This window comes from Stigmatopora argus, chromosome 1 (assembly GCF_051989625.1).
Source record: "Stigmatopora argus isolate UIUO_Sarg chromosome 1, RoL_Sarg_1.0, whole genome shotgun sequence".
NCBI lineage: Eukaryota > Metazoa > Chordata > Actinopteri > Syngnathiformes > Syngnathidae > Stigmatopora > Stigmatopora argus.
In genome coordinates, this window is record NC_135387.1 from 14,789,733 (window position 1) to 14,813,443 (window position 23,711).

A 23,711-nucleotide genomic window follows, 5' to 3' on the forward strand; every position below is an offset into this window, starting at 1 on the left:
TGGATGGACCTGGATTTGAACCCAGGACCCCAGAGTTGTGAGGCCGACGTCCTAACCACTCAAGCTGCCGGGCCACTGTAAGAATGTGTAGAACAAATATTACATTTCAACATTTCTGTCAAGGAAGATGGGATGCTAGACAAGTGCCTGTTGTTAACAAACCAGCGACTGTGTGATGGGCCTTGGATCCCAAGGGGAAAAGAGAAACAAAACTGGGGAAAACAGATGATTCAGCGTTTCTTAGACCGATTCATTTGCATTCATTGCCAATGCGGAAGGATCGGCCCGAATGTTCGCTTTGTAGAGAGAAGTTGTTCAATAACCAAAAGAGTCACGTGGAAAGACATTTCCAGATAAGGCATACTACGTTTGCAGCTAAGTAGAGAAAAAGTGTGATTGCATTACTTCTAGAGAAATTAGATGTGCACAAAAATATATTTTAGAAGTAGATTGCACCTGTAAACTCCACCACTACCGTTCACTGATGGTGAAAAGGCACATTATGCACGTTCCATTTTGTTGTTTTTTAAAAATGATTGGATTTCCTAATTGAATTTTCTTTAATTTCATCAAAGCAATGAAACATAATTTACTAATATTGTATTGAAGTTAAACTTGAGGCAGCATCATACAACAGGGCGTCGTTCGCTAGAGAATCCACTGCAGGGAAAATAAAACTTCAATCATGAAGGCATGTAGCCAATTTAGTTTTGATAACAAGCTAATATAGATACATTCAGCATGTGATGCCTTCATAATAAGGCTTTTCATTTTTTTGCAGCTCCAGACCTATTTCTTTTTCATTTTTTTCCATCCTATATGTGTCTTTCAACATTTTTGGGCTGCCAACCTATGACCTAGACAATGTGATTATGTTGATAACAAAACCTAAACAAACAAAAAAATATGAGGAACAGAAAGTTATGATATAATTCTTCCTACCACATCATGTCTAGACTCATTCATGCCGTACACGAACATGAATATGCACACAAATGCAATTTTACTTTATTGCTCCCTAAGCCATGTTGCTTACTCTTCTGTTTTAATGTTGTCTGGGGACTGCTATATGATGACTATCTTATCTGGCAATTGTTATGTTAAGGTCAAAGAATACAGAATACTTGAATTTGTGTTGGATGCTAATGGGGGGGTTGCACAGTAAACACTGAAATGAGCAACTGCTCTGGCATTCTCTTTGGCCAATGTCTCTAGCGGCGTAATATCCATCCTTCTCTGCTGCATTATCAATTTGCAATATTTTTTTCAACAAGCGCGGGTAAATAACACGAGCGTTCTTGCATGATGTAAGGGAGAATTTTTTTTAAGTTTTAGAACTGTCTGGGAAAATGAAACTTCCTGCTGTGATATCATGATCTTCACTACCCAAAAGCCAATTGATGTTATTTTAAAAGAGAGAAAGTTAATGTTAGAAAAATAGTCAGAGGTGGCGTTGGCAGTTTGAAACAGATCCACAATTTCACGCATCAAACTATATATGTGTGACAGTCAGCAGAAATGGAGTGAATTCTTATCTGATTGCACATTCCGAACAAAAAATGTCAACATAAAACCTGTAACATTTTAGCGGCTGGTTAGAGTCTTTCATGAATAAGTTACACCGAGAATGTCGCGCCTGTGGCTAAGATCAGCGGAGATGTTAAGCACGGGCGTGGCTTTGGTCAGAGTAAAGCGGCCTTCAAATCATGGTAGCAGCGGGAAAATGGCAAACTCCACCTTTTAACTTTACCCTTACATGATCATGATTTAAAAAAAATGTTTGTGGGTTCGTATTTTGCTCTGAGAATATTTATTTATTTATCTATTTTCCCATATCTTAACTCTGCGGCTGCCAGTGATGGCAATAGACATCCAATCCATTATAACTTGGAGGAGCTGTAACCGATCAAATGATTGTTTGCTTAGATACAGGAATTTTTCTGATAGCTAGAAGGATAATTTTTGGTTTTTTTTTTCCCCCTCCTTAATAATTTGCAAGGTGGAATTCACAGTAATAGCGTAGCTGGGAGGCTGCAACTTTAAATAAATAATAAATACAGGTAGAGAATTTGTCACGGAGTTGGATAAAAATCAAAGTACCTTGCAAATCAAGTTTAAATTAAGACGAAACAAAATTAATCTAAGTCAAATCAGTCTAAAGTAACAATATTATCCACGGCATGGGTAACTTGGGTATGTGTGACGGTACCATCAATCCTGAAAGGTGCTGTACATGCCATCCAAACACAGTCCTTTTCAGGGCCGTTACTGCTTAGTTTAACAAGACTGCCAAGCCACATTCTCTTCTGTTAAAACAGTGTGGCTTTGTAGTAAGAGCGTGTGAGTACTAGACTGGCATACCAGCAGTCCAGACCTGTCTCTCGTTGGATCTGGGCACCGTGTTGTTTTTGGTGTTACAGAAAAAAAAATCTTTTGGTCCAGAACTGGACACATCAATTTTATGAGAATGTTTTATGAAGGACCAATGCAGTGACATACAATTGTGGAGTGGAAAAAAATCCCTTTTAAATTGATTTATTTTTGCAACTAACAGATAAAAGTGTATTATTTGTTTAGACGCAATATGCTGTGACACAGGCGTCACCGTTTTTATTGGCAACTGCCTAAATTCATTCTTTATCTGAGTCACCAAAGAGAACGTCTTCATGTCAATCTTTCGGGGGGCCAAGGCCACGTAAATCGCTACAATAATGGAGAAGAGTCAGAGTCGGGTAGATTAAGAAATAAAAACAATTTCTTCCCAAGCCACAGTGTGGGAATACAAAAATGAACAGCAAATCACCCGCTTCAATTTTCTCTGCTTGAAGACACTAAAGTTAGGTCCCTGGCTCCCAGTTCTGTCTTAAAATCTTGCAATTGCACTGTATACTACCTGTGGGGGCTTTTTTAAAGATGTTGGTTGTGTTCACATCCTTGATTAAAATTCACTAACACATTTATTCTACCTGGTTTTAATTATGTTTATTGCCTTTTACACACTATATACTGTGCCTAATTTTAAATGAGACCGTTTATGAAAAATCTTTATCGGCAAAACATGGAACATTTTCATTCAAAGTATTCAACGTTGTTACTTCAGGTGTCTGGAGGACACTCACCTTTGATCAAAATAAGCAATTATGATGGACAGAACAAAAATGGTGCTGAGTTCCTCACTTTTTTCAGATTCCAAACTAAACTAGCTTTGAAATGACACATTTAATGTGTTGTTCTTAAAAAAATATTTATTAATTATCTAAATACCGTTTGTGTCTTATTTAAAACAAACATTTATGGCATTTGAATGAGTTTAGTTGATTTATTAAGCAATATTGTCACTACAATAGTGGTTATATTTGTTGGAATTTTGGCGGAGGCAATAATATTGCATATCGGCAATTATTCATGAAACAATATATCGCCCAATAAAATTTGTAATCTACTGTGCTTGCAATCGTTGCCAGAAAGTTCTGTGCTGTCACTCAGCTGTTATTGTCCTCCCCTTCTCAGGATCCGCCTGTCAAAAACCATTTACCAACAGGATGTTTGATCCCATTGAAGGCAACTAAGCTCTGAGTAAAAGAATTAAGGGCTATTTACTTTGGTTCTGAACACGGAGGCCCAAGTAAAAACTGACATGGAAATAGAAAGGATATGTCTCCGGTCCCTTTTTCTACCTTCACACCCACTAGTTATCACAATGAAGAAGATCTGTGTATGGTTGCCTGCATAGCACAGTAGAGTCACATAATATACACTCTTTTACACACATGCAGTTGTGCCCATGAATGTGCTCAGGGACAAGTGTGCTTTGATATCCTCTTGTGTGTCTGACAACTGCGTCAGGCGCACATAGCCACCCACCTTGGAGACTGAAATGTTGTGCGCCTGTGTGTGTGTGTCTGTCTGTCTGTAGAGGGGTGCGGCAGCTGTAAAAGTAGTAGACATAAAGGAGGTCGGCTGGTTTTCAATCCTGTTCTTTATACGTTCTCTGCGGTCTTATATTATATTCTGGTGTGCTGTTTTGCATGAAAAAATGTTAACAGCCTTTTAATTTTGCTATTATTATTAGTATTTTTTTGTTCCTAATTTCTTTTGTATGGAAAGATTGTACACACATACACCCTATTTTGTCAATATCTTTATTTTATTTTTTATAAAAAAATTAAAAATGTAATTATTTCTCATCTATGATTAAAAGCAATAAGAAAAAAATGTTACATTGAATAGATAATAATAATAATAATAATTGGACATCGTATGTACTTTGGAGGTGAAGGAAAAGGTGATTATTCCAATATAGCTAATATTTTATTTGTAATATTAACCTTTTTCGCTTTAGAACTCAGAGGCCAGGAACATTGAAATGGATGTAAATAAAAACAAAAGTCTTATTGTTATATACAATTGGAAAAATACAATTTAAAAAAAGGAATTTATATATCAAAATTTAATTCTGATACTTCCATTATTGAGCAAGTAAAAGGAAAAAAACATTGTGTATTTTGCACAAGTTTTACAATATAAATTATGGTACAGATTTTTAACTTTTTAATTATTTTTTATGTTACACATTCTTTATATTCCAGATGCTTTTTACTTTATTTTTACTGGTGCCAAAGTGGAAAACTGAACTGTTGTGTGACAACTCGCCATTTATAATCATTTTTGGAAATAATGCAAGTTGTGTCCTTCAGATCAAAGAGGAAAAGAACCATCCAGATTTATATCAGTGCATAGTTTAAAAGCCAACATGGATGACCTTGTGGATATTTGTGATAGTGCCCACGGCATGAGTAACATGCACATTTGTAATTGCACCATTTATGACAAAAGGTACTGACTGGTTTTGGAGAAACAGATGTTGCCCTCTAGGCAATATATTTTTCTAAGACAATTTCAAGTATGGTTAGGCAAATCATTGTTTTTGTTTGGCAAGATAATGTAACACTGGCATTTGCTTTGAAGTTAAAGGCTCTTTCTCCAGATGAAGCTTGAAATGGAGATGATCTGTGAGATTGATTATGCATTCACTGTATTAAACTAGCAATTTAACATCATTTTAGGTGCTGTATTTTCTGCATAGATATAGGTGTGCAATGTTACTAAATGTTACATTTCTTGGGATGAATGTCGCCTATAATAATAGAGATGTAACTCTCTTAAAAATGAACCATCTTCACTTGTTTGCCTTTTATTTTTTTATTTATTTTTTAAATTTAATCTAGTTTGTTGTATTATTTAATATCATGAATCTTATTTTGTTGTTGGTACTACAGTGATACCTCATTTTTCACAGTTAAGGGGGACCGGACCCCCCCTCCTTGCGAAAAGTGATAAACCGCAAAAAACATTTTACCCAACCAACAATATTTATTTATATTATGTTATATTTACATAAAGTTAAAAAAAAAAGATGCAAACAGTATTTATTTACATGCATTAACTCACCGTATGCTTAACATATTCAGTGCAGTATTTAAATCCATCAACAGTAATGGCTGTAGTTTATGCATTTACTGTGTGATGCGTGGGGGAAGGGGGGTGTTCCGTCACATGTCGTGGATGTCCACTGAGCCAAGCGAGCATCTAGCTCGGATATGATGCTTCATTTGAACTTAGATGTCGGAGTACTGTAGCCTGGTTTGGATACTCTCTCGGCGAATATAAATGATGAAAATTACCGCAGAATATGTCCTATGAAGTGGCTTTCTGGTACTGTCAAAGTAGGTAAAATGGTGAAAAGTGGCACAGAAAATGACCCTCGAGTTCTTGTTAGTGAAATTCCCCCGTGACACTACTGTTGGTTGTCAATCACGACAGGGGAGGCGTTGATGATGCACAATCAATCAGATGCACAGACTCCATGAAATGTGACCCGCAAAGAAGGGAGCGATGGCTTGTATTTTTTTCATTGTCATTGGCTACCTGAATGTTGACTCTATGAAGTTTGTGTTTGTGTTAGTGTTCGAATGTTTACAATATACTTGATACTGAATATAGATATGCGAGCGCATTGTTCAATATTGTTTACATTTTTTGTCTGCTTTGTGCATTATTTTGGGTAGTTATGCTCATGTGTTTCAGGTGGGTTTTTTGATATGTCAGCAACTATTAAATAGAATACGGCAATGAGGAACTCCTTCCACAAAATTTGCTCACACCCCCATACATATACATACACACTTTCCATCTCTTTGAAGATAGCAAGTGTGAGGATCTCAGCAAAAGACATGCTTGACGTGTGCACGTGTGTGTGTGTGTGTGTGTGTGTGTGTGTGTGTGTACGCAAGCGCGCCTGAGGTAAGACGCCGTCTAATATCACTTGGACTTGTCGAAAGCATTTACATAAAGAGCGAAGGAGGAGGCGAGAACCCTGGAGAGTAATGGAAACCAGGAACAGGATAAGAAGGGGGGGGGGGGGGGGTGCGTGGGGGTGTTTGGAGGATTTGGGGGCGTTGGGGGGTGGGGGTGCTGGGGTTGACTGGCAACAAAAGCACATTGATGTTGAGACAAAACCGCGCAGTTAACAAACTAAACTGCTGAATATTTGAATATTTGAAACAGGGAGCCAATGTTCACCCGGAGCATCCTTTTCACTGTTGCCATGGTTACCAGCTCTGGGATGCACCTCTCAGTACCCGTGGAAGTGACCTTAAGCAATCGATGCACAGTAGCTAGGATCGGCGTTGTGGTTACTTTCAGACTTCCCACAACTTTTCCTGCGGGTCTTCATCTGACCCTTGACGAGGTCCTTAAGGGGGTTCGTGGGTTCTGTCCAACAGACCGCATCACATTGAGCAAAAAACAGACTGTGTTGTGCGTGTGCGAGCATGCTGGTTTGAATGTCCGTCAGCTTCCAAAACGAAATCACTTATGGTCTTTTGAATTCCATCAGCGCAATAACGATTTGTATCAAACATGCAGCAGACGTGCCATCACAACCACTCTAAAGCATGCCTCTCTTTCGTTGCCTGTTCTCTCTCTCTCGCTCTCTCTCTCGCTCTCTCTCTCGCTCTCTCTCTCGCTCTCTCTCTCGCTCTCTCTCTCGCTCTCTCTCTCGTTCGCTCTCTCGCTCTCTCTCTCGCTCTCTCTCTCTCTGTCTCACACTTTGCTTTGTCTGTTCCCTTCCAACTTTGTCTAGTTTACTTCCTGACAACCTCCAAGTCTTTTCTTCTTCTATAAATTATTGATGAGTTTCTTTGCATCAGAAGGAGCAACTTATCATACTGCGTGTGTGTCTGTGTGTGTGTGCGCGCCCTGAGAGTCGCCATGGAAATGTGGATATCGTCCACTGTGTGTGTCAGGCCTGAGGCCCCAGCATATCCCAGCATGCACTTGGAGAAGTTCAGCTGCGAGGGCTCGCTCGTTCAAAACTCAGTGGGGGGTGTTGCTGGGGTTTTTAGTTTGGGATTCGCCTGAGTTCATGATGAATGGGGGGCTTGTATTGGAGAAAAAGTGAAGTATTTTGCCTTTTTAATTTTTCCAATACGTACATAAAGGACAGCGTGAGCATGCAGTCAGTGCCACCTGCTGGTTCAAATCTTGTGTTTTTATGGCCACGCCCCAACGCCATGTGCAGACTAAGTCCTGATGTTTTTATTGTAGTATTAGAAATATATTTAGAAATATACTTTCTTGGTGTAATACTAAGAGAATGAGTCTTTGTTGGGGTGTAAAGTACAGTGTACAGCTTTAAATAAACTCAGCACACTGCCATTGAAAGCCAGATTACTGTTAACAGAAGTGAATATAGCATATGGGAAATGTCCAAAATGGGCTAAAGATTTTAATATTTTATGTGAGCACTCCCTTTTCTTGCGGATGAGGTCACCAAAACTTCAAAGCCTCTTCCACCCCTTTCATCAAGACATCACAGAGCAAGTGGATGTTGGAGAACTTTTGCTCTTCCCACTTTACGTTTGTTTTCAAATGACTGAAAATGAACTTCGTACTTTGGATATGTCGATAAAATTGAGACAAAAATAGCTTGCAACTCATCTGTCCCCTCATTGATCGGAATTGCTGTTCTTTTGACTGCACTGAATCCCTAGAATCCATTCATCAAAATGAATTGTTCTAAAAATGTATCCAACAAATTGTTCAGTGCTTAGCAAGAAGCCCTGGCTACATAAGGCATTGTCCCCCTCTCTCTGAAACGATAAACAGACTAACAATTTGTCATTCACTTCATGATTCACTCCTGAAATTCACATTCTGGAGCATCTTCACTCACTGAAGGGCTCATGAATCATAGTACAAAGTCATTTGCAGTTAGACTTAAAGCTATATGTATACACTGACTTGTAGAGCCATATATGCTGGGGCTTTACTGGACATACTCCATGGATGTTTGCAAGATAGTTCAGCTGTGCAGTCTTTTGCTTGGTGGGCTTGAGTCAGGAAAGGTGCACCGCTGCACATTTTAATTCAGTTAACTGCCCTCGGATGATCTGGTGATAGTTAATGTGCTGACGGTGCGGGACACGTGGACCGTAACGTTCACCGACTGCCCATTGCCCAAACATGTCAGTGAAAAGCTGAAACAATATCTACACCTGCTGTGTAATTGACGGGAGATGTTGAAGCGATATGCACACAGCAGAGCAGAAAATAACCTATGCAACAACTTCTTTCCAGCACTGCTTCCCTAAGTTTGGGAAAATGGCCAGTTGGCCTGACTGGCTTATTTTGTTTTCCTTTCTTTTCTTTTTTGCATGCAAATTACAAAATATATATGTATGTATATATGTGTGTGTGTGTATATATATATATATATATATATATATATATATATATATATATATATATATATATATATATATATATATATATACACATACATATACACACACGTGTGTATATTTGTATCTATATATATGTGTGTGTGCGTATGTGTTTGTATGTATCTACATAGAGTTCTTCAAAACTTTTAAAAACTCTGTAAGGACTGTCCTTGATGTCAGGTTTTTATTTCATTTTACTTTTCTAAAGCCAGGTTAGATATTATTTGCTGACCAAACTTGGTTTACTTGAAAGTTGTTGCACTGGCAAGCTGATTCTAATCACTGACCTAATAATAATGACCAATTTAGACTTAGATGATATATCAAGTGCAAGCTGGACTTTGTTGGGCATAATGTGTTTTTTTTTCCACAGCCCTAAAGCTGTCAACCTAAAGTGTTTCTTTTATTCACTGACAGATAAGGAGGAGGAGCCATGCTGGTCTCCTTCACCCCTGGGTCACTCCTCCTCCTCTTCCTCCTGGCCCGGGCCTCATCTGTGCAATGGGTGACCCTCCATGGAGCCCCCCTCTCTCACCTCATGCTGGATGCAGAGACGGGGCTTCTGTACGTCGGCGGAGTGGACCACCTCCATCAGTTGAGTTCAGACCTGGAGCCGATGTCCCACGTGAAGACTGGACCTCATCTCGACTCCCCCAACTGCTTGCCCCCCATCACACCCAAAGACTGCCCTTCCGCCCGGTTGACACACAACCACAACAAGCTGCTGCTGCTAGAGCGGGGCGAAGGGACTGAACCGGGCAGTGTAATTGTTTGCGGATCCTTGTACCAGGGCATCTGTGAAAAGAGGTAAGTGGAATGTCTCGACCTATCACGGGCTTCTGCTGATGGAGTGTGACCGGTCGTTGCAGGAGTCTGTCCAACATGTCGCAGCTGTTGTACCAGTCCACTAACCCAGTGGACACGCAATTCGTGGCAGCCAACGACCCCCACGTCTCTACCGTGGGCGTCGTGCTCTCCGCTACGAGCGGAGCCGGCGGAGAGCGGCTGCGCTTCATGTTGGTGGGCCGGGGTTTCACCGGAATGGGTCTTGGCGACATCCCGCCCATCACGGCGCGCCGCCTTCACCCGGCGGTCGTCTCTCAGCGGGTCTTCGCTCAGGAGGATGAGCTGGGCAAACTCATCATCGGGAGCTATTCCGAGTATGACGTCCATTTCGTCAAGGTGTTCACCCTCAACGACCATGTCTACTTCCTCTTCTCGAGGCGAGACGTGCGCTACAAGATGGAGTACCGCACCTACGTCTCACGCCTCTGCGCCTCCGACCGCAACTTCTACTCGTACGTGGAGGTGCCTCTGCTCTGCCATGGCGGTTACAACCTGGCCCGGGGGGCGTGGCTCGGCATGCACTCGGGGAAGCCCACACTTTTTGTCGTCATGGCGGCCGGATGGACGTCCACCTCCATGGCCAAGGATATATCCGCGCTCTGCATGTTCGGGATGGCCGAGCTGGACGCCGTGATGGAGCGAGCGCGGGAATCATGTTACACTAAAGGAGGCCGTGACGTTAAAGGGCAGGAGGAGGCTTACGTGGTGTACACGCTCTCGTCAACCTGTCTCACGCTCCCAGAGGTAAATCTTATTTTATTATCTCATCGCATCACTTGATCATACTTGTAGGAGGGTGAGACCTCCCGTCGTACGGTGAGTCTGACTTGCATGCATATCAGATGTGAATGACTTGTGTAATGTCGTCACAGATTACAGGCTGTTTAGTGGGCATCGCTGCTGACCTTAATACTGTGTGGTTGGGTGGGTGGATTACACTTGATATCCTCAGCAGCTGGAATCGTCATGAGACAGCTGTCACTATCTTATTCGACCCACATAAAACGGACACACATGCATGCAGACTCTTACGCACAAGCTTGTGGTGCAGGAAAGGGAACTGGTACCTCTCGTGTCTTTAGGAATGTGATTAAGGAATAAATCCCACTTGGACAATGGGGAAAAAAGCCCATCTGTTGATCACGGTCATCGTGTGCGGTCGATTGGTCGCCGGTCTTTTGGTCGCCGGTTTTTTGGTCGCCGGACTTTTGGTCGCCCAGACCCAAACAACCGGCGACCAAAAGTCCGGCGACAAAACAAGGTAAAACAACACGGTCTACGCATCAATAAAAGCCAACAATGGCCCTGAGCAGTTTCACTGAGCGGACGTGTGAGTGTAATAAGAGTTTGTATGTACATGCGTTGTTTGAAGAAGGTACGTCAGTCAGGGTCTTAACAAGTTCTCCAACAAAAAACAATAAAAGTCCGGGAAATTTGAAGCTTTTCTTTAGCCTAATAATTACTAGGGCATTAAGTATGACTAAATAGTAATTCGCAGTTTGTATTTGGGGAATTTGAGCAACGATTTAAATGGTAATTATCAATAACCTTCCGGGCGACCAAAAGACCGGCGACCAAAAGACCGGCGACCAAAAGACCGGCGACCAAAAGATCGGCGACCAAAAGACCGGCGACCAATCGACCGTGTACCAGGGTCATGGAGGTGCTGGAGAATATCCCAGATAATTTAGGGTTGTCGGGGGTGGACAGCCTGAATTGGTCCCCAGCCAATTACAACAAACAACCACTCATGCATGCATAATTTAGTGTTTAACAAGCAAGTATGTTTATGGGATTAGGGAGGAAACCAGAGTACCCCGAGAAAACCCACACAGGCACGAGGAGAACATCCAAACACCACACAGGAAGGTCGGAATTTACCGGGGACGGAACCCTCAATATCAGAACTGTGATTTTATTGACACATATTTCTAGTTTGGAACACAAGAATGATAAATTTGTGTCCAGAAAGAGTTGCATCAAAGTTTCCGTCCTCTGTGGCAGGTGTCCGTCTCCGAGTATCCTTGCGGGTGGGAGCACACGCCAAGCCCGATCGGCAGCGTTGAGCCACTCGTGGCCATGCCCACTTTTACCGCCACTACTCAGCTAACGGCTGTCGCCGTGGCAACAGAGGCTGAACACACGGTGGCCTTTGTGGGCGACCGCGAGGGACTTCTGCAAAAGGTGACACGCCCTGGCTAACCTGAGCACTGACTATTTTATGTGTATAGAATAAAGTCATGTTCTCTCAGCAATTGTTTATAGGAGGTGTGGGAGAAGTTTAGAGCTCAAGGGTCTTCTTGACTTTTAAAGTACATCTCGGAAACAACTATTTAAAAAGACTTCATAATAACCTCAGGGCTCTTTTGTTATCTGCAATCATCCTGCAGGTACTGGTTCGGGCCAACGGTTCTGGCGAAGTCTATGGAAGTGTGCTTGTTGACAGCGGCAGTGCTATCAATGCTGACTTACGACTGGACTCCTACAAGAAAAATATTTTCATCCTCACCAATAGCAGGGTGGGTAGGAAGCATCACTCTGACGGTAGTGCATTGTTGCTCTCTAAAGCTAACGGGCATGTCTCTCAGGTGTCCAAGGTTCCAACATCGTCATGTAGGCGGAACCCTGACTGCCAGTCCTGTCTGGCCACGAGGGACCTCTATTGTGGCTGGTGTGTCTTGGAAGGAAGGTAAAGTTGGTACCTGCGCACACCTTCCCTGCCACACCCACAATCGCTCTTGCAACTCGACGAGGTTTACCTTTTATTCATCGTGGGAAGACACTGCTTTGGGATTAAAATTGTGAATCCCTTTAAAAAAACAACACCAATCACTATCATATTGTAGTCTACCAAGGATCACGCATTGTTTATTAACAACATTTATCAATGGACTTTGACAAAAAAATCACACTTCCATATCGCAACTTGGGGTACAGTCTGAATGTAAAAAAGCTGAAAATGGTTTCATGTCTGAAAATAGCATTTTATTGGCCCTGTTCAGCTGCTCGTTGGTGGCTAATGGTAAATATGAGAGTATTTACAGACTTTTATAAATTCTGCTGTCTAAGGCAGTGTTTCCCAACCTTTTTTGAGCTGCGGCACACTTTTCCATTGAAAAAAATCTCACGGGACACCACCTTCTGAAAATCTTTTAATTTAAAACTATGTCACCTATATTAACAATAGTCATTCTCATCAAATTTTATCAACGGGAATCACATAATCCTCCAAAATTATTCCAAAATCTAATTTTTCACAGTGACCTAATGTCACCAAAAATTGATGTCGGCAGACCGTGAACAACTTCCAGTTTGAGTGATGCAAAAATAATAATAATAATAATAATAATAATAATAATAATAATAATCGGACATAGGCTTTGTCATCATCATTGACTCGACAAAAGCTTAATTGTCATCATACCCAGCTGCGTATGACGAAATTGGTAAAATAAGTAATGTAATGTTTTTATTGTTATTATTACTTAAATCTAATATCACACAAAAAAAATTTGTGCCCACACAGACTTCACGTCGCCAAAAGTTGATGCCCTAGAAACCAAACAACTTCCGATTCATGTTAGAGAAAAATTAGCAACAAAATGACTTTCACAATTTGAATCTTGTAGTAGTATAATCTATAATTTAACATTCATCATATTTTAATGTTAACCTTGAAATAGTAGTTCAATTTTAATCTCATTAAATTCATATTAATATTAAAATATTAATTAATTTCAAGGATGATTTTGGAGGAAGATTTTACTCAAGAAATTATGGAAGTAATTAATCAATTTGTAAGGTGTGTAAGGCACCCAGTTCCTGCTAGGTGTTTATTAGGGAGCGCTATAGAGGAAAAGAGGTCTCTTCTTTTTAGGAACTATACCTTTACTATGCATTTGTTTTGTGCAGATGCTCCCGCAAACACGAGTGTCAGCGCCACCTATATGCCCATCACTGGATTTGGAGTTTTGAAACGTCCAGTCAGTGCGTGTCGGTACAGAGCGTGCAGCCAGCCAATCAGAGCAAAGAAGAGCAGACTCAGGTAGCTTGAGGAGAACAGGAAAATGTTGATTCATGACTTTGGCGTGAGAATGTAGAGGCTCATCATTTTCTCCTTCTTCTCTCCCTCCCTGTTTACCAGCTGACGCTGACCCTTCTCCAGCTTCCAGTGCTGTCTGAAGCCGAGACCCTTTCCTGTGTCTTTCAACATCTTCCTCCACAGTCGGCCGTCATCACCGGAAGTAGTATTAGCTGCCAATCCCCTGACCCGGACCTTCTCCCACCTCTGCCCGCAGGAAGTGGTGAGTACCTCAAGCCCTCAAAAAAATCCTGAAATTCTCACCTACTCCCGAAAGCCACGCAAAGTATTTTTCCTCATCCTTCGTTGTTGATGTAGATCACGTGATTGTGCCCGTGTCGCTGACATTCGGTCATGTGACGATCAGCACGGCTAACATAACCTTCTATGACTGTGGAGCTGTTAGCCGACTCAACAGGACTTCCCAGTAAGGCAACATTCTGTAACATGTTACATTACATTACATTAGATTAGATGAGATAATTTATTCATCCCGTATTTGGGAAATTTCACTGGCACAGTAGCAAGAGGGTGAGAATACAGACACAGGAAAATACATTTTAGACATAAAAAATAGGTAATAAATAAGTAAATAAATATATAAATAAATAAATGTGTGTTGCTGAAATATATATATATATATATATATATATATATATATATATATATACTGTGTATGTATGTGTGTATGTATATATATATATATATATACATACACATACATACATACATACACATAGATGTACATGTATACATGTCTTATCTTGACATTCAGCCATTTCTTTTGTTAAAGAGCCTGACAGCTGATGGGAGGAAGGATCTGCGGAAGCGCTCCTTCCTGCAATGAGGGGGCAGCAGTCTATTGCTGAAATTTATTAATCTATTACACACTGTGCTTCCAGGATCAATTTATTCATTTGTACTGGAGGTTACTCAAACTTGTATCTTCATCACCTTTAATCCTGGATATCCACTTTTTGACAGCACCCTCATAAATCTTTTTAAAATGTTAATTGATGGGGCCCCTTTCAAACAAACAAACACAAAAAATCTATATCAGCTTCTTGCTTCCGACCAACCTTCTTTGATGACGACCTCATATACAAAATGATTCATAGGAAGTGGTTACCCTCAAATATAATTTATTAACGGTTTGTCTTACAAGGAGTCATTCAACTACTACATCATTAAAAAATCAGAAAGTCGGTCAAATTGAACAGGATTCATGATCTGTTCCAGGTGTTTGGCATGTGTCGTCAGTGTGTGGAAGTGTAAATGGTGTCCTCTGGACCAGCAATGCACGCACCATGACCAGTGTTCTAATCAACATACCCCACTCAGCCAGAAAGTGAGTCTATCTTCCTGAGTGCCCCTCCGTCGTCTTTCATAGTTACCCGTCGACGCGTCTGTCTGAGCTGGTTTACTTATCTTTTGCCATGTGTGCTCTCTGTCCATCTAGTGACGTGTCTGCCTATCAATCTGTCTATTTGTCCCTTGGTCTATCTATTCGTGTTCCAGTTTTTCAGAGTCAATTTGTCTGACTACCTGTCTGTCTCTGAGCCTGTAGTCCTTTCTGTCAGCAGGACTCAATCGGCCAAGGTCAGTGTCCTCAGGTGTTCGGCCTTCAGAGTTCTGCCCTGGTTCCGGTGGGCCTGACAACTAGCGTAGTTTTAAAGGCCCACAATTTGGACATTTTCAAGGTAAAAAGAAGCAATGCCAAAGACCAAACGAGAGATCCTTACCACAGGAGCAATACAATTTTAACTGTGGGTGTTTGTAGGATGAGGCGACATACATCTGTGTGGTGGAGATCGAAGGAGTCCAAGTCAACCTGACGGCTATTGCCCAGAAAACCCATGATGGCACATACTCTTTCACCTGCAGCTCCTACCAGGTATTGCAGAGATGAACACTTGGTCGTCACGGGAAGCTTGGACCTGCTGATCTAACCATGGCTCACTCTAGTTTCAGTATGCCGTGAGTCAGCTTGTTTACTCTGCGCCCATCTTTCTTCGGAGAGGAGCGAGGCGTATCGACGCTTTACCTGGTCTTCAACGTAAGAAGCTCATGTTACAAACACACCCCATTTCCACCCAAACTCAGCTTAACACATTGAGTCCCATAGACTGTAGAAATGTACTTCACTGTACTGACCCCCTCCAAAAATATTGTCTTGCAAGATATTTGATGATAATTCCCGTGTTTTTCCTGCCTTCTTCAGTCCACTTGTACAACTGCTCAGCTGGCCAATCGGATTGCTCGCAGTGCCGTGCCGTGCCAAAGGAGTACGGCTGCGTGTGGTGCACGGGGAGCTGCGTCTACAACCAATCCTGCGTTGGCGTCCCGGCAGACAGCTGCCCACCTCCTCAGATCTCACAGGTGACTCATTAACCTGCATCCATTGCCCTCACGCGTGTTGCTGTGATAATAGTAAATGCTTCTGCCTGTCTGAAGGTCCGTCCCCTTTCTGGGCCTCTGGAGGGCGGAGTCTTGGTGACTATCAGTGGTTCCAACCTGGGGATGAGCTACCAAGACGTGGTGGGCGGAGTGACAGTGGCAGGTGTGCAGTGCCCTCCGCAACCCGAAGGATACAAAATTTCTACCAGGTATTTTTAGTGCGCATGCACACCGAAGCACAATCTGGTCAGCCATATTTCAGTCAGGTGTGTGTATGTACATGCAGGGTTGTGTGTAAACTCCAAGCTAGTCAGAAAAAAATGACAGGACCTGTTGTCGTTACTGTGGGAACAAGCCCCCCAGGGAGGTCAGAGAGCAACTTCAGCTATCAGGTGAGTCGACCTTGGCCTTCTGTAAGGTTACACAGAATGGAAAGACGGTCTTCAAAGTGCAGCTGGGAGATTTTTCCCCCCTCCTTGCTGTTTGCAGGACCCACAGATTCTGGATGTGCTTCCTGACAGAGGTCCACTCTCTGGAGGGAGCAGGTTGACAGTGAAAGGCCGACAGCTTCTGACAGGCCAGGTCTCCCAGCTCCGCGTCTTCCTGGGAAAAAAGCCGTGCTACATGTATGTGCAAATCCTTATCCAATCCTATCTTACTTTGTGGAATCCTTTTCTTACTTCAACCGGAACTTCTTTTTCCTACTCCTAAGTCATTCCCTACTTTAAGTTTTACTCCACAATCCAATTTTATATTTACTCCTGTTTGTTACCAATTTCTGTTCATATGCAATGTCTACTTTAAGCTGCTTTTTAGAAAATTTGTCGTATTGTTGGTAGATTCAATAGTTCATCACCAGTCCTTTTCCAGGTCAAAATTTTATTTGTTCGTCATCGGCTCCAGCAGCCCTGACAAGGATAAGCGGTGTTTACATAGACAAAATGATAGCTCCTCCAATCTGCTGTGTTAATATTATTCTAATTGAAATTTCTACTTTGTTATCAATTAATTATCATTTGTGCTCAGCATTCAATTTACTTGATACTTGTGTGGTCTATTTTCACTTTCGATAGAAAATTATTTTCTATTGTACTGTATTATGTTAATATTATTCTAATTGGAATTTCTACTTTGTTATCAAGTCAAATTTTCTTCCCTAAATCTTTTCCTTTCCCACTGAGCTCCACTCTTGGATTCCATTTCTATTTTTGCTTCTTTTCGTTACAATTGTTTGATTGTTGTCTTGCACTGTCCTCCAAACCTTCTTGGTCTCTTTTCTTCTGTTTTGCACGACTAGAGTGGAACAGGTCAGCGACACCCTACTAGTGTGTCAGACTCTCTCCACTAATCAGACGGGGAGAGTTCCAGTCCGCGTGTTGTTCAGCCAGGCGGAGCGTTCCGTCCCAAACGTGACATTCCGTTACATGGAGGACCCGGTCATCACTGAAGCCGTGCCGACGGAGAGCTTCTACGCGTAAGACAAAAGACTTCCGACCAGTGGTCCACGTGCATGTGGCCTGATGCTAGTCACTTACGGTCCTCAGGGGTGGGCGTGTCATTGTGGTGAGCGGCCAAAACCTCGATGTGGTGCAAAAGCCAATTATGTCCGTGTGGGTAGAGCCTGTGGATGTCCAGAGAGTAAGACGCAGAAAGCGCTTGGCTCCTCTAAGCTCGAAGCAGCAACTGGTCTTCAACGGCACCATGACAACGGTGGGGGAGACGACAACTAATGACACCACGTATACACTTGTCTCACATTCTGCCTCTCCGTCTCTCAGGTGTCTGAGCACTGCTCTGTCCTGTCTTCCTCTCAAATGACCTGTCCGACCCCTTCCGTTCCCCCAGAGGTTAAAGTGAAGGGCGTCTGGTTTCAGATGGACAACGTCCGTGTCCAGTACAAAAGCATAAAGGTATCCCTTGTCCAAGAAGTAACAATATTTTTGTTGCCAATGCATGTGGCGACTTAGACATCACAGAGGCGCGCACTTCAATCATCCGACAATCAGCCCAGGCTTTGCTATTTCACAATATTACGAAAATAAAATATTCACCCAGGTGACGCTCCCCTTTCAGCGGGTTTCCGCGGGTGCAGAGTCAGGAGGAAAGTTTTTGCTAGGAGTTCCCCATCCCAAAATGCTTACATATTCTTTATTTTTATTTTTTTTATCTTTAGTACAGCAATGACCACACACTCCCTGTCTTTCAGGGCAAGAGTTTCAGCTACTATCCCAACCCACGCCTCTTCCCACTCAACCGGGATGCTCCAGATGCTCCATACCGCTTCAAAGCTGGGGGTGTAATTGCCGTGGAGGTGAGGAGATGCTTGTTCATATGGGAACACATTATCACCATGTGACTGCTTGAACTAAAATGTACCACTACACCAGGGGGAAGATCTGACGCGAGCGATGTCCAGACAGGAAGTAACTGCTCGCCTTGGAGACCAGGAGTGTGAGGTCAAAACCTTGGACAGCACACACCTGTACTGCGAGCCACCTGAGGTCCAGCCAAGAATTGTGGATGACAGCAGTCGGCTGCCCCGCCTCCAGGTTAGTTTTTAGAAGCACAGCGACCCAGTGGCGCTTTCCATTTATCCGCCACGTGACTTTGCAAACACGTGCTCTGTCGTAGGTTTTGATGGGGAACCTGCAGGTGTACTTGGGAATGGTGCAATACGACAGCGACTCTCTACTGCCTCCCATCCCACTGGCTGCGCAAATTGGTTTGGGGGCGGGAGCTGCCGTCATCATCTTATCTGTGCTCATCATCATCCTCATGTACAGGTTGGGCTATTTTCCCCGTCCATTCAAATCCACCACAACAAGCATTTGCGTCATTGGCGTGTGCTTCATGAAAGATTATACTTTCAGGAGGAAGAGCAAGCAGGCCTTGAGAGACTACAAGAAAGTTTTGTTGCAGTTAGAAACATTAGAGATCAATGTGGGCGATCAATGTCGGAAGGAGTTCACTGGTAAATCCCAATGTTTTATTTCAGTCGAATGGTGTCAAATGATCGCGTGGAAATTCTTCTCCCGTGTGCCTTGCAGACCTGATGACGGAAATGATGGACTTGAGCAGTGATGTGGGAGGACCAGGCCTACCCCTGCTAGACTATCGCACCTATGCAGAGAGGGTTTTCTTCCCCGGCCACCGAGCGGCACCACTGAGTCGACACCTTGACCTGCCGGAGTCCAGAAGACACACGGTGGAGCAGGGACTCCAGCAGCTCAACAACCTGCTCAACAACAAGCTTTTCCTCACGAGGGTTTGTGCAGCGACACGCCGGACCGGCAGCCACGGCACTTGATGGGTAACACCTGCTTCCTGTCTTTCCCACAGTTCATTCACACTCTGGAGGCGCAGCAGGGCTTCTCCCAGCGAGATCGTGGCTACGTGGCTAGTCTCCTGACCATGGTTTTGCATGACAAGCTGGAGTATTTCACTGAGGTCATGAAGTGTTTGCTGCAAGATCTGGTCCAGCAGTATGTCGCCAAGAACCCCAAACTCATGTTACGAAGGTAAATGTATGTTTTGAGATGAGGAAATAGCTAAGGAAAAGAAATCCTAAGATGTTCTTGAAAGTATAGTAACTCGGGCTAAGTAACGATTGGAATTTTAATTTGTGACTCATAGCATGAGTAGTGCAATTAACTGCGAATAATCGCATTGGCATGCACACAAATCGATAACCTACTTTAATATATACAGTAGTTATAGATTTAATATTTCAATACATGCGTTTTATGGACATTTACTTAGGTAATGAATAATGGGGATTCATGAATAAACAATCATATCTAAATATTTCATGATTTTCCCTCCTATACTTTCGGTTATATACGACTTGGCGCGTCCCCCTCAACAAATGAAGTCGTAATCAGCTTGTAACACTACTTATGACAAATAGTGGAGTAGTACAACCTCAATTCCAATGAAGTCGGGTCGTTTTGTTAAACGATACTTTGCAAATCAAGTTCGACCTATATTTCCATGAATACATTTTGCTATTATAAGATATGGTATTATGTGATTATTTATTTTCTATGTATTTTAGATTTGTATGTATTTGTGTATATGTATGTGTGTATGTATATATATATATATATATATATATATATATATATATATATATATATATATATGTATATGTGTATATGTAAAGAGCATATATATGTATATGTGTGAATATATGTATGTGTATATACGTATACGTATATGTATATGTGTATATGTAAAGAGCATATATATGTATATGTGTGTATATATGTATGTGTATATACGTATACGTATATGTATGTGTGTGTATGTATGTGTATGTATATATGTGTGTATTGTATGCTCTTTACATGACTTAAATGTTTTACACTGACTGGTTTGGCACTTAATTCCGTTGTACATACTACATGACAATATAGATTTGATTCTATGCTTTGAGCTAAAAACAAGGTTTATCCATTTGAACCATGAATACATTTTGTCTTTGTTGTGTCTTCAATTCAATATAGATTTATCATGATTTGCAAATAATTTTATATTCATGTTAAACCCAATGCCCCAATTTAGTTGAAATTGCACTTGTATGTATACTTTGCAGGCACTGAGTTTAATGCACAATTAAAATAATTACAGCAAGTGTGTTCATTCTTTAGTGAGGTTGCCCGGCCTCAGTCAAAACACGACCTTTTTTATGTTTAAGGACAGAGACGGTTGTGGAGAAGATGTTGACCAACTGGATGTCCATCTGCCTCTACTCATTCCTGAAGGTTTATTCCTTTCTGGTCTTCACCACGCCTGCTTCCGTCCAGCCTGCCTTTTTGCAATGGTCTCGTGTGTCCGCTTTTCAGGATGTGGCAGGTGAGCCTCTTTACATGCTGTACAGAGCCATAAAGTATCAGGTGGACAAAGGTCCAGTGGATGCCGTGACCGGAAAAGCTAAACGGACTCTCAACGATAGCCACCTCCTGCGAGAAGATGTCGATTACTGTGCTGTGGTAACTGTGGCAATGCTTGGTCGCACACACATGGCATTGCATTATTCATCTCGTATTTGTGTGCATTTGATTTTCAGACTCTTAGTGTGCTGTTGAAGAATGGGACTGAAGTTCAACCATGTCCTGTCAAAGTGCTCGACACTGACACCATCACACAGGTACCCTTTTCCATGTATGGATATACGAACAAGTACTCTAATGTACAGAGACCTTCGGGATGAAAGCCATCTTGAAAGCGCTTCTGACCTCAGACTCTGGCTATGTACCTGTAATTAGGTGAAGGACAAAATCCTGGACCAGGTTTACAAAGGAGTTCCATTCTCTCAGAGACCAGCGGCAGACAGCTTGGATTTGGGTAAACACATGTCCTCTGTAGTGTCAGTCAAAGCTTTGATTGGTAGCTGTTTCCATCTATCCGCGGTTCTTTGATTGACAGAATGGCGTTCGGGTCAGGCGGGACATCTGACCCTGTCAGATGACGACGTCACAGCTGTGGTTCATGGTAGCTGGAAACGGATCAACACACTGCAGCATTACAAGGTAATTTTCAATCTCACCTCGGAGTTGTTTTCACAGAAATGGCACAGTGCTCTTAACCGCCTCTGTTTCTTCAGGTTCCAGATGGAGCCACGGTTGCTCTCGTCCCACGTTCCCAGAGTTCTAGTGGCTCTCGAGTCAATCAGGTGTTCCAGACTGGAGAAAGTAAGAACCGGGAGAGTACGTTTTGGCCTAATGTGATGGAGAAAAATGTGGAACCTTTGGTTGCTGCCGTAGAAACACCAATGTTGGAGAGTGAAGAAGAGGAGGGACTTCGGTTGTGGCATCTGGTGAAAAGCAGTGAAGATCCGGAGATTCCCAAACACAGGAAGAGCAGCATGAGGGAGAGAGAGAGAGCCAAGGCCATACCTGAGATTTACCTAACCAGACTATTGTCCATGAAGGTAATATCAGTAGAATCAATGTGAATGATTTTACGGTGATTACTGTTCTTGAAGTTAACGCTCCAATTTTGAACACTCCACACCTGGGTACATCTAGGGGACTCTGCAGAAGTTTGTGGATGACGTCTTTGTTGCCATCCTGAGCACAAAGCGACCTCCGCCCATTGCTGTCAGATTTTTTTTTGACTTTCTGGACGACATGGCCGAGAAACACGGTATTGATGATCCAGAGACTGTCCACATCTGGAAGACTAACAGGTGACACAACAGCAAGATTCCTTGAGCAGTCTAACTAACTAACTCTCTATCTGCACAACCAGTCTTCCTCTCAGGTTTTGGGTGAACATCCTGAAGAACCCTCAGTTTGTGTTGGATGTCCAAGTGACGGACAGCATCGATGCTGTATTGTCCGTCATTGCTCAGACCTTCATCGACTCGTGTACCACATCCGAGCACAAAGTTGGGCGAGTACGTGTTGCCCAAGAGTGCGTTTAGGCCTGACTTTTCTGTGGCTTTCTTGTGACTGGTTTCTCTCCAATCAGGATTCTCCTGTCAACAAGTTGCTCTATGCCCGGGAAATTCCCCGATATAAACAGCTGGTTGAGAGGTGAGTTACCATAGCATGATCAGATTAATCATCTGTCATCGGGTTTTTCCTTGTTATCAATGGTCTTCATTGTTCAAAGGCATCTTCAGTGCCTGTCTTCCTCATGTTTCTAAATTTATCATGACTCGTTTGACATTTGGAATGAGATTTTTTTTGTGTTATTGATACACAGCATTGTTAATTCTGACTGTGAATGTGGTAGCAACCATAGTTTTCGTAGCTTGCTGAGTTGTGGTAGCCTGGATGAAAGCAAAGAATCGATCTCGTAATTGGTTGTTGGTGGAGGACGGACCATCTGTTGTAAACACAGAATCAAAACAATAACTTTTTGGGGCTGACAATGGATTTTTAAAATGAGAAAATATCATTTTAACCATTGAGAACAGTGTTAGAAGTACTTCCATCAAACATGTTATTGAAATATTTAATGAATCATTGAAGTTCAAATCTAACATTGCTCCTTTATCAAAATCTATCGCAGTTAATTGGGTGAGTCTCATAGCAAGTGTGTATATGCCTGTGCAGGTATTACAGTGATATCCACAGTGCTGCCTCTGGCTGCTACCAGGAGATGAACTCTACTCTGACTGAACTTTCTGGGGTAAGTAAACTACATTAGATCAACAGAATATTCCAGCGAGGATTGTCCCATTTATAGAGATGATTGCTTGTCACCTCCAAACAGTTCAGCTACTCCCAATAGACAAGTTAACTTTAGAAAGGATTTACACTGTACGCTTCAAGTGACAGTTGGACCAACTATGGCTTCCCAGTGTCTGTGTCCAGTCTTTGACCTACGTTCACCTTAACTAATTCACCCAATCAAATTCGGTTGCCTTAATGGCCTCCAGACAGTTATAACTTATATAAACTACCAAAACAAATTGACCTAACAGAACTGAAAGTTATTTGGAAGGGTATAGTATACAATGGAAAAAAAATACAGGAAGAAGCAAACCTGCTCTTGAGTTTCTTGACAACCGATTGCCTAAATATAATGGTGTCTTTGATTTCTAATTGAATGGAGGGGCACTGGGGACAGTAAGGGGAAGATGATTGGTC

General features: G+C 42.3%; 1 protein-coding gene across 5 annotated transcripts in view; it reads left to right on the plus strand.

The window, feature by feature from the left end:
- Positions 1-23,711, plus strand: part of plxnb3 (plexin B3) — a 49,726-nt gene that overhangs the window by 22,416 nt on the left and 3,599 nt on the right. For 2 of the 5 annotated variants that reach the window (XM_077600855.1, XM_077600863.1), the window contains exons 3-37: positions 9,204-9,593; positions 9,656-10,376; positions 11,637-11,816; positions 12,023-12,151; positions 12,221-12,321; positions 13,545-13,677; positions 13,777-13,936; positions 14,032-14,140; positions 14,953-15,061; positions 15,294-15,413; positions 15,494-15,607; positions 15,679-15,769; positions 15,935-16,092; positions 16,168-16,319; positions 16,397-16,502; positions 16,600-16,736; positions 17,408-17,584; positions 17,655-17,820; positions 17,889-18,020; positions 18,317-18,421; positions 18,498-18,659; positions 18,742-18,893; positions 18,981-19,081; positions 19,158-19,375; positions 19,450-19,628; positions 20,807-20,873; positions 20,955-21,101; positions 21,179-21,259; positions 21,378-21,456; positions 21,538-21,641; positions 21,716-22,042; positions 22,140-22,300; positions 22,363-22,510; positions 22,585-22,649; positions 23,175-23,250. In XM_077600855.1, the coding sequence (XP_077456981.1) occupies positions 9,220-9,593; positions 9,656-10,376; positions 11,637-11,816; positions 12,023-12,151; positions 12,221-12,321; positions 13,545-13,677; positions 13,777-13,936; positions 14,032-14,140; positions 14,953-15,061; positions 15,294-15,413; positions 15,494-15,607; positions 15,679-15,769; positions 15,935-16,092; positions 16,168-16,319; positions 16,397-16,502; positions 16,600-16,736; positions 17,408-17,584; positions 17,655-17,820; positions 17,889-18,020; positions 18,317-18,421; positions 18,498-18,659; positions 18,742-18,893; positions 18,981-19,081; positions 19,158-19,375; positions 19,450-19,628; positions 20,807-20,873; positions 20,955-21,101; positions 21,179-21,259; positions 21,378-21,456; positions 21,538-21,641; positions 21,716-22,042; positions 22,140-22,300; positions 22,363-22,510; positions 22,585-22,649; positions 23,175-23,250 (5,541 nt within the window). In that variant the 5' untranslated portion in view covers positions 9,204-9,219. The remainder of the gene's footprint in view (positions 1-9,203; positions 9,594-9,655; positions 10,377-11,636; positions 11,817-12,022; positions 12,152-12,220; positions 12,322-13,544; positions 13,678-13,776; positions 13,937-14,031; positions 14,141-14,952; positions 15,062-15,293; positions 15,414-15,493; positions 15,608-15,678; positions 15,770-15,934; positions 16,093-16,167; positions 16,320-16,396; positions 16,503-16,599; positions 16,737-17,407; positions 17,585-17,654; positions 17,821-17,888; positions 18,021-18,316; positions 18,422-18,497; positions 18,660-18,741; positions 18,894-18,980; positions 19,082-19,157; positions 19,376-19,449; positions 19,629-20,806; positions 20,874-20,954; positions 21,102-21,178; positions 21,260-21,377; positions 21,457-21,537; positions 21,642-21,715; positions 22,043-22,139; positions 22,301-22,362; positions 22,511-22,584; positions 22,650-23,174; positions 23,251-23,711) is intronic. The other 3 variants (XM_077600881.1, XM_077600889.1, XM_077600872.1) reach the window with 3 other exon arrangements.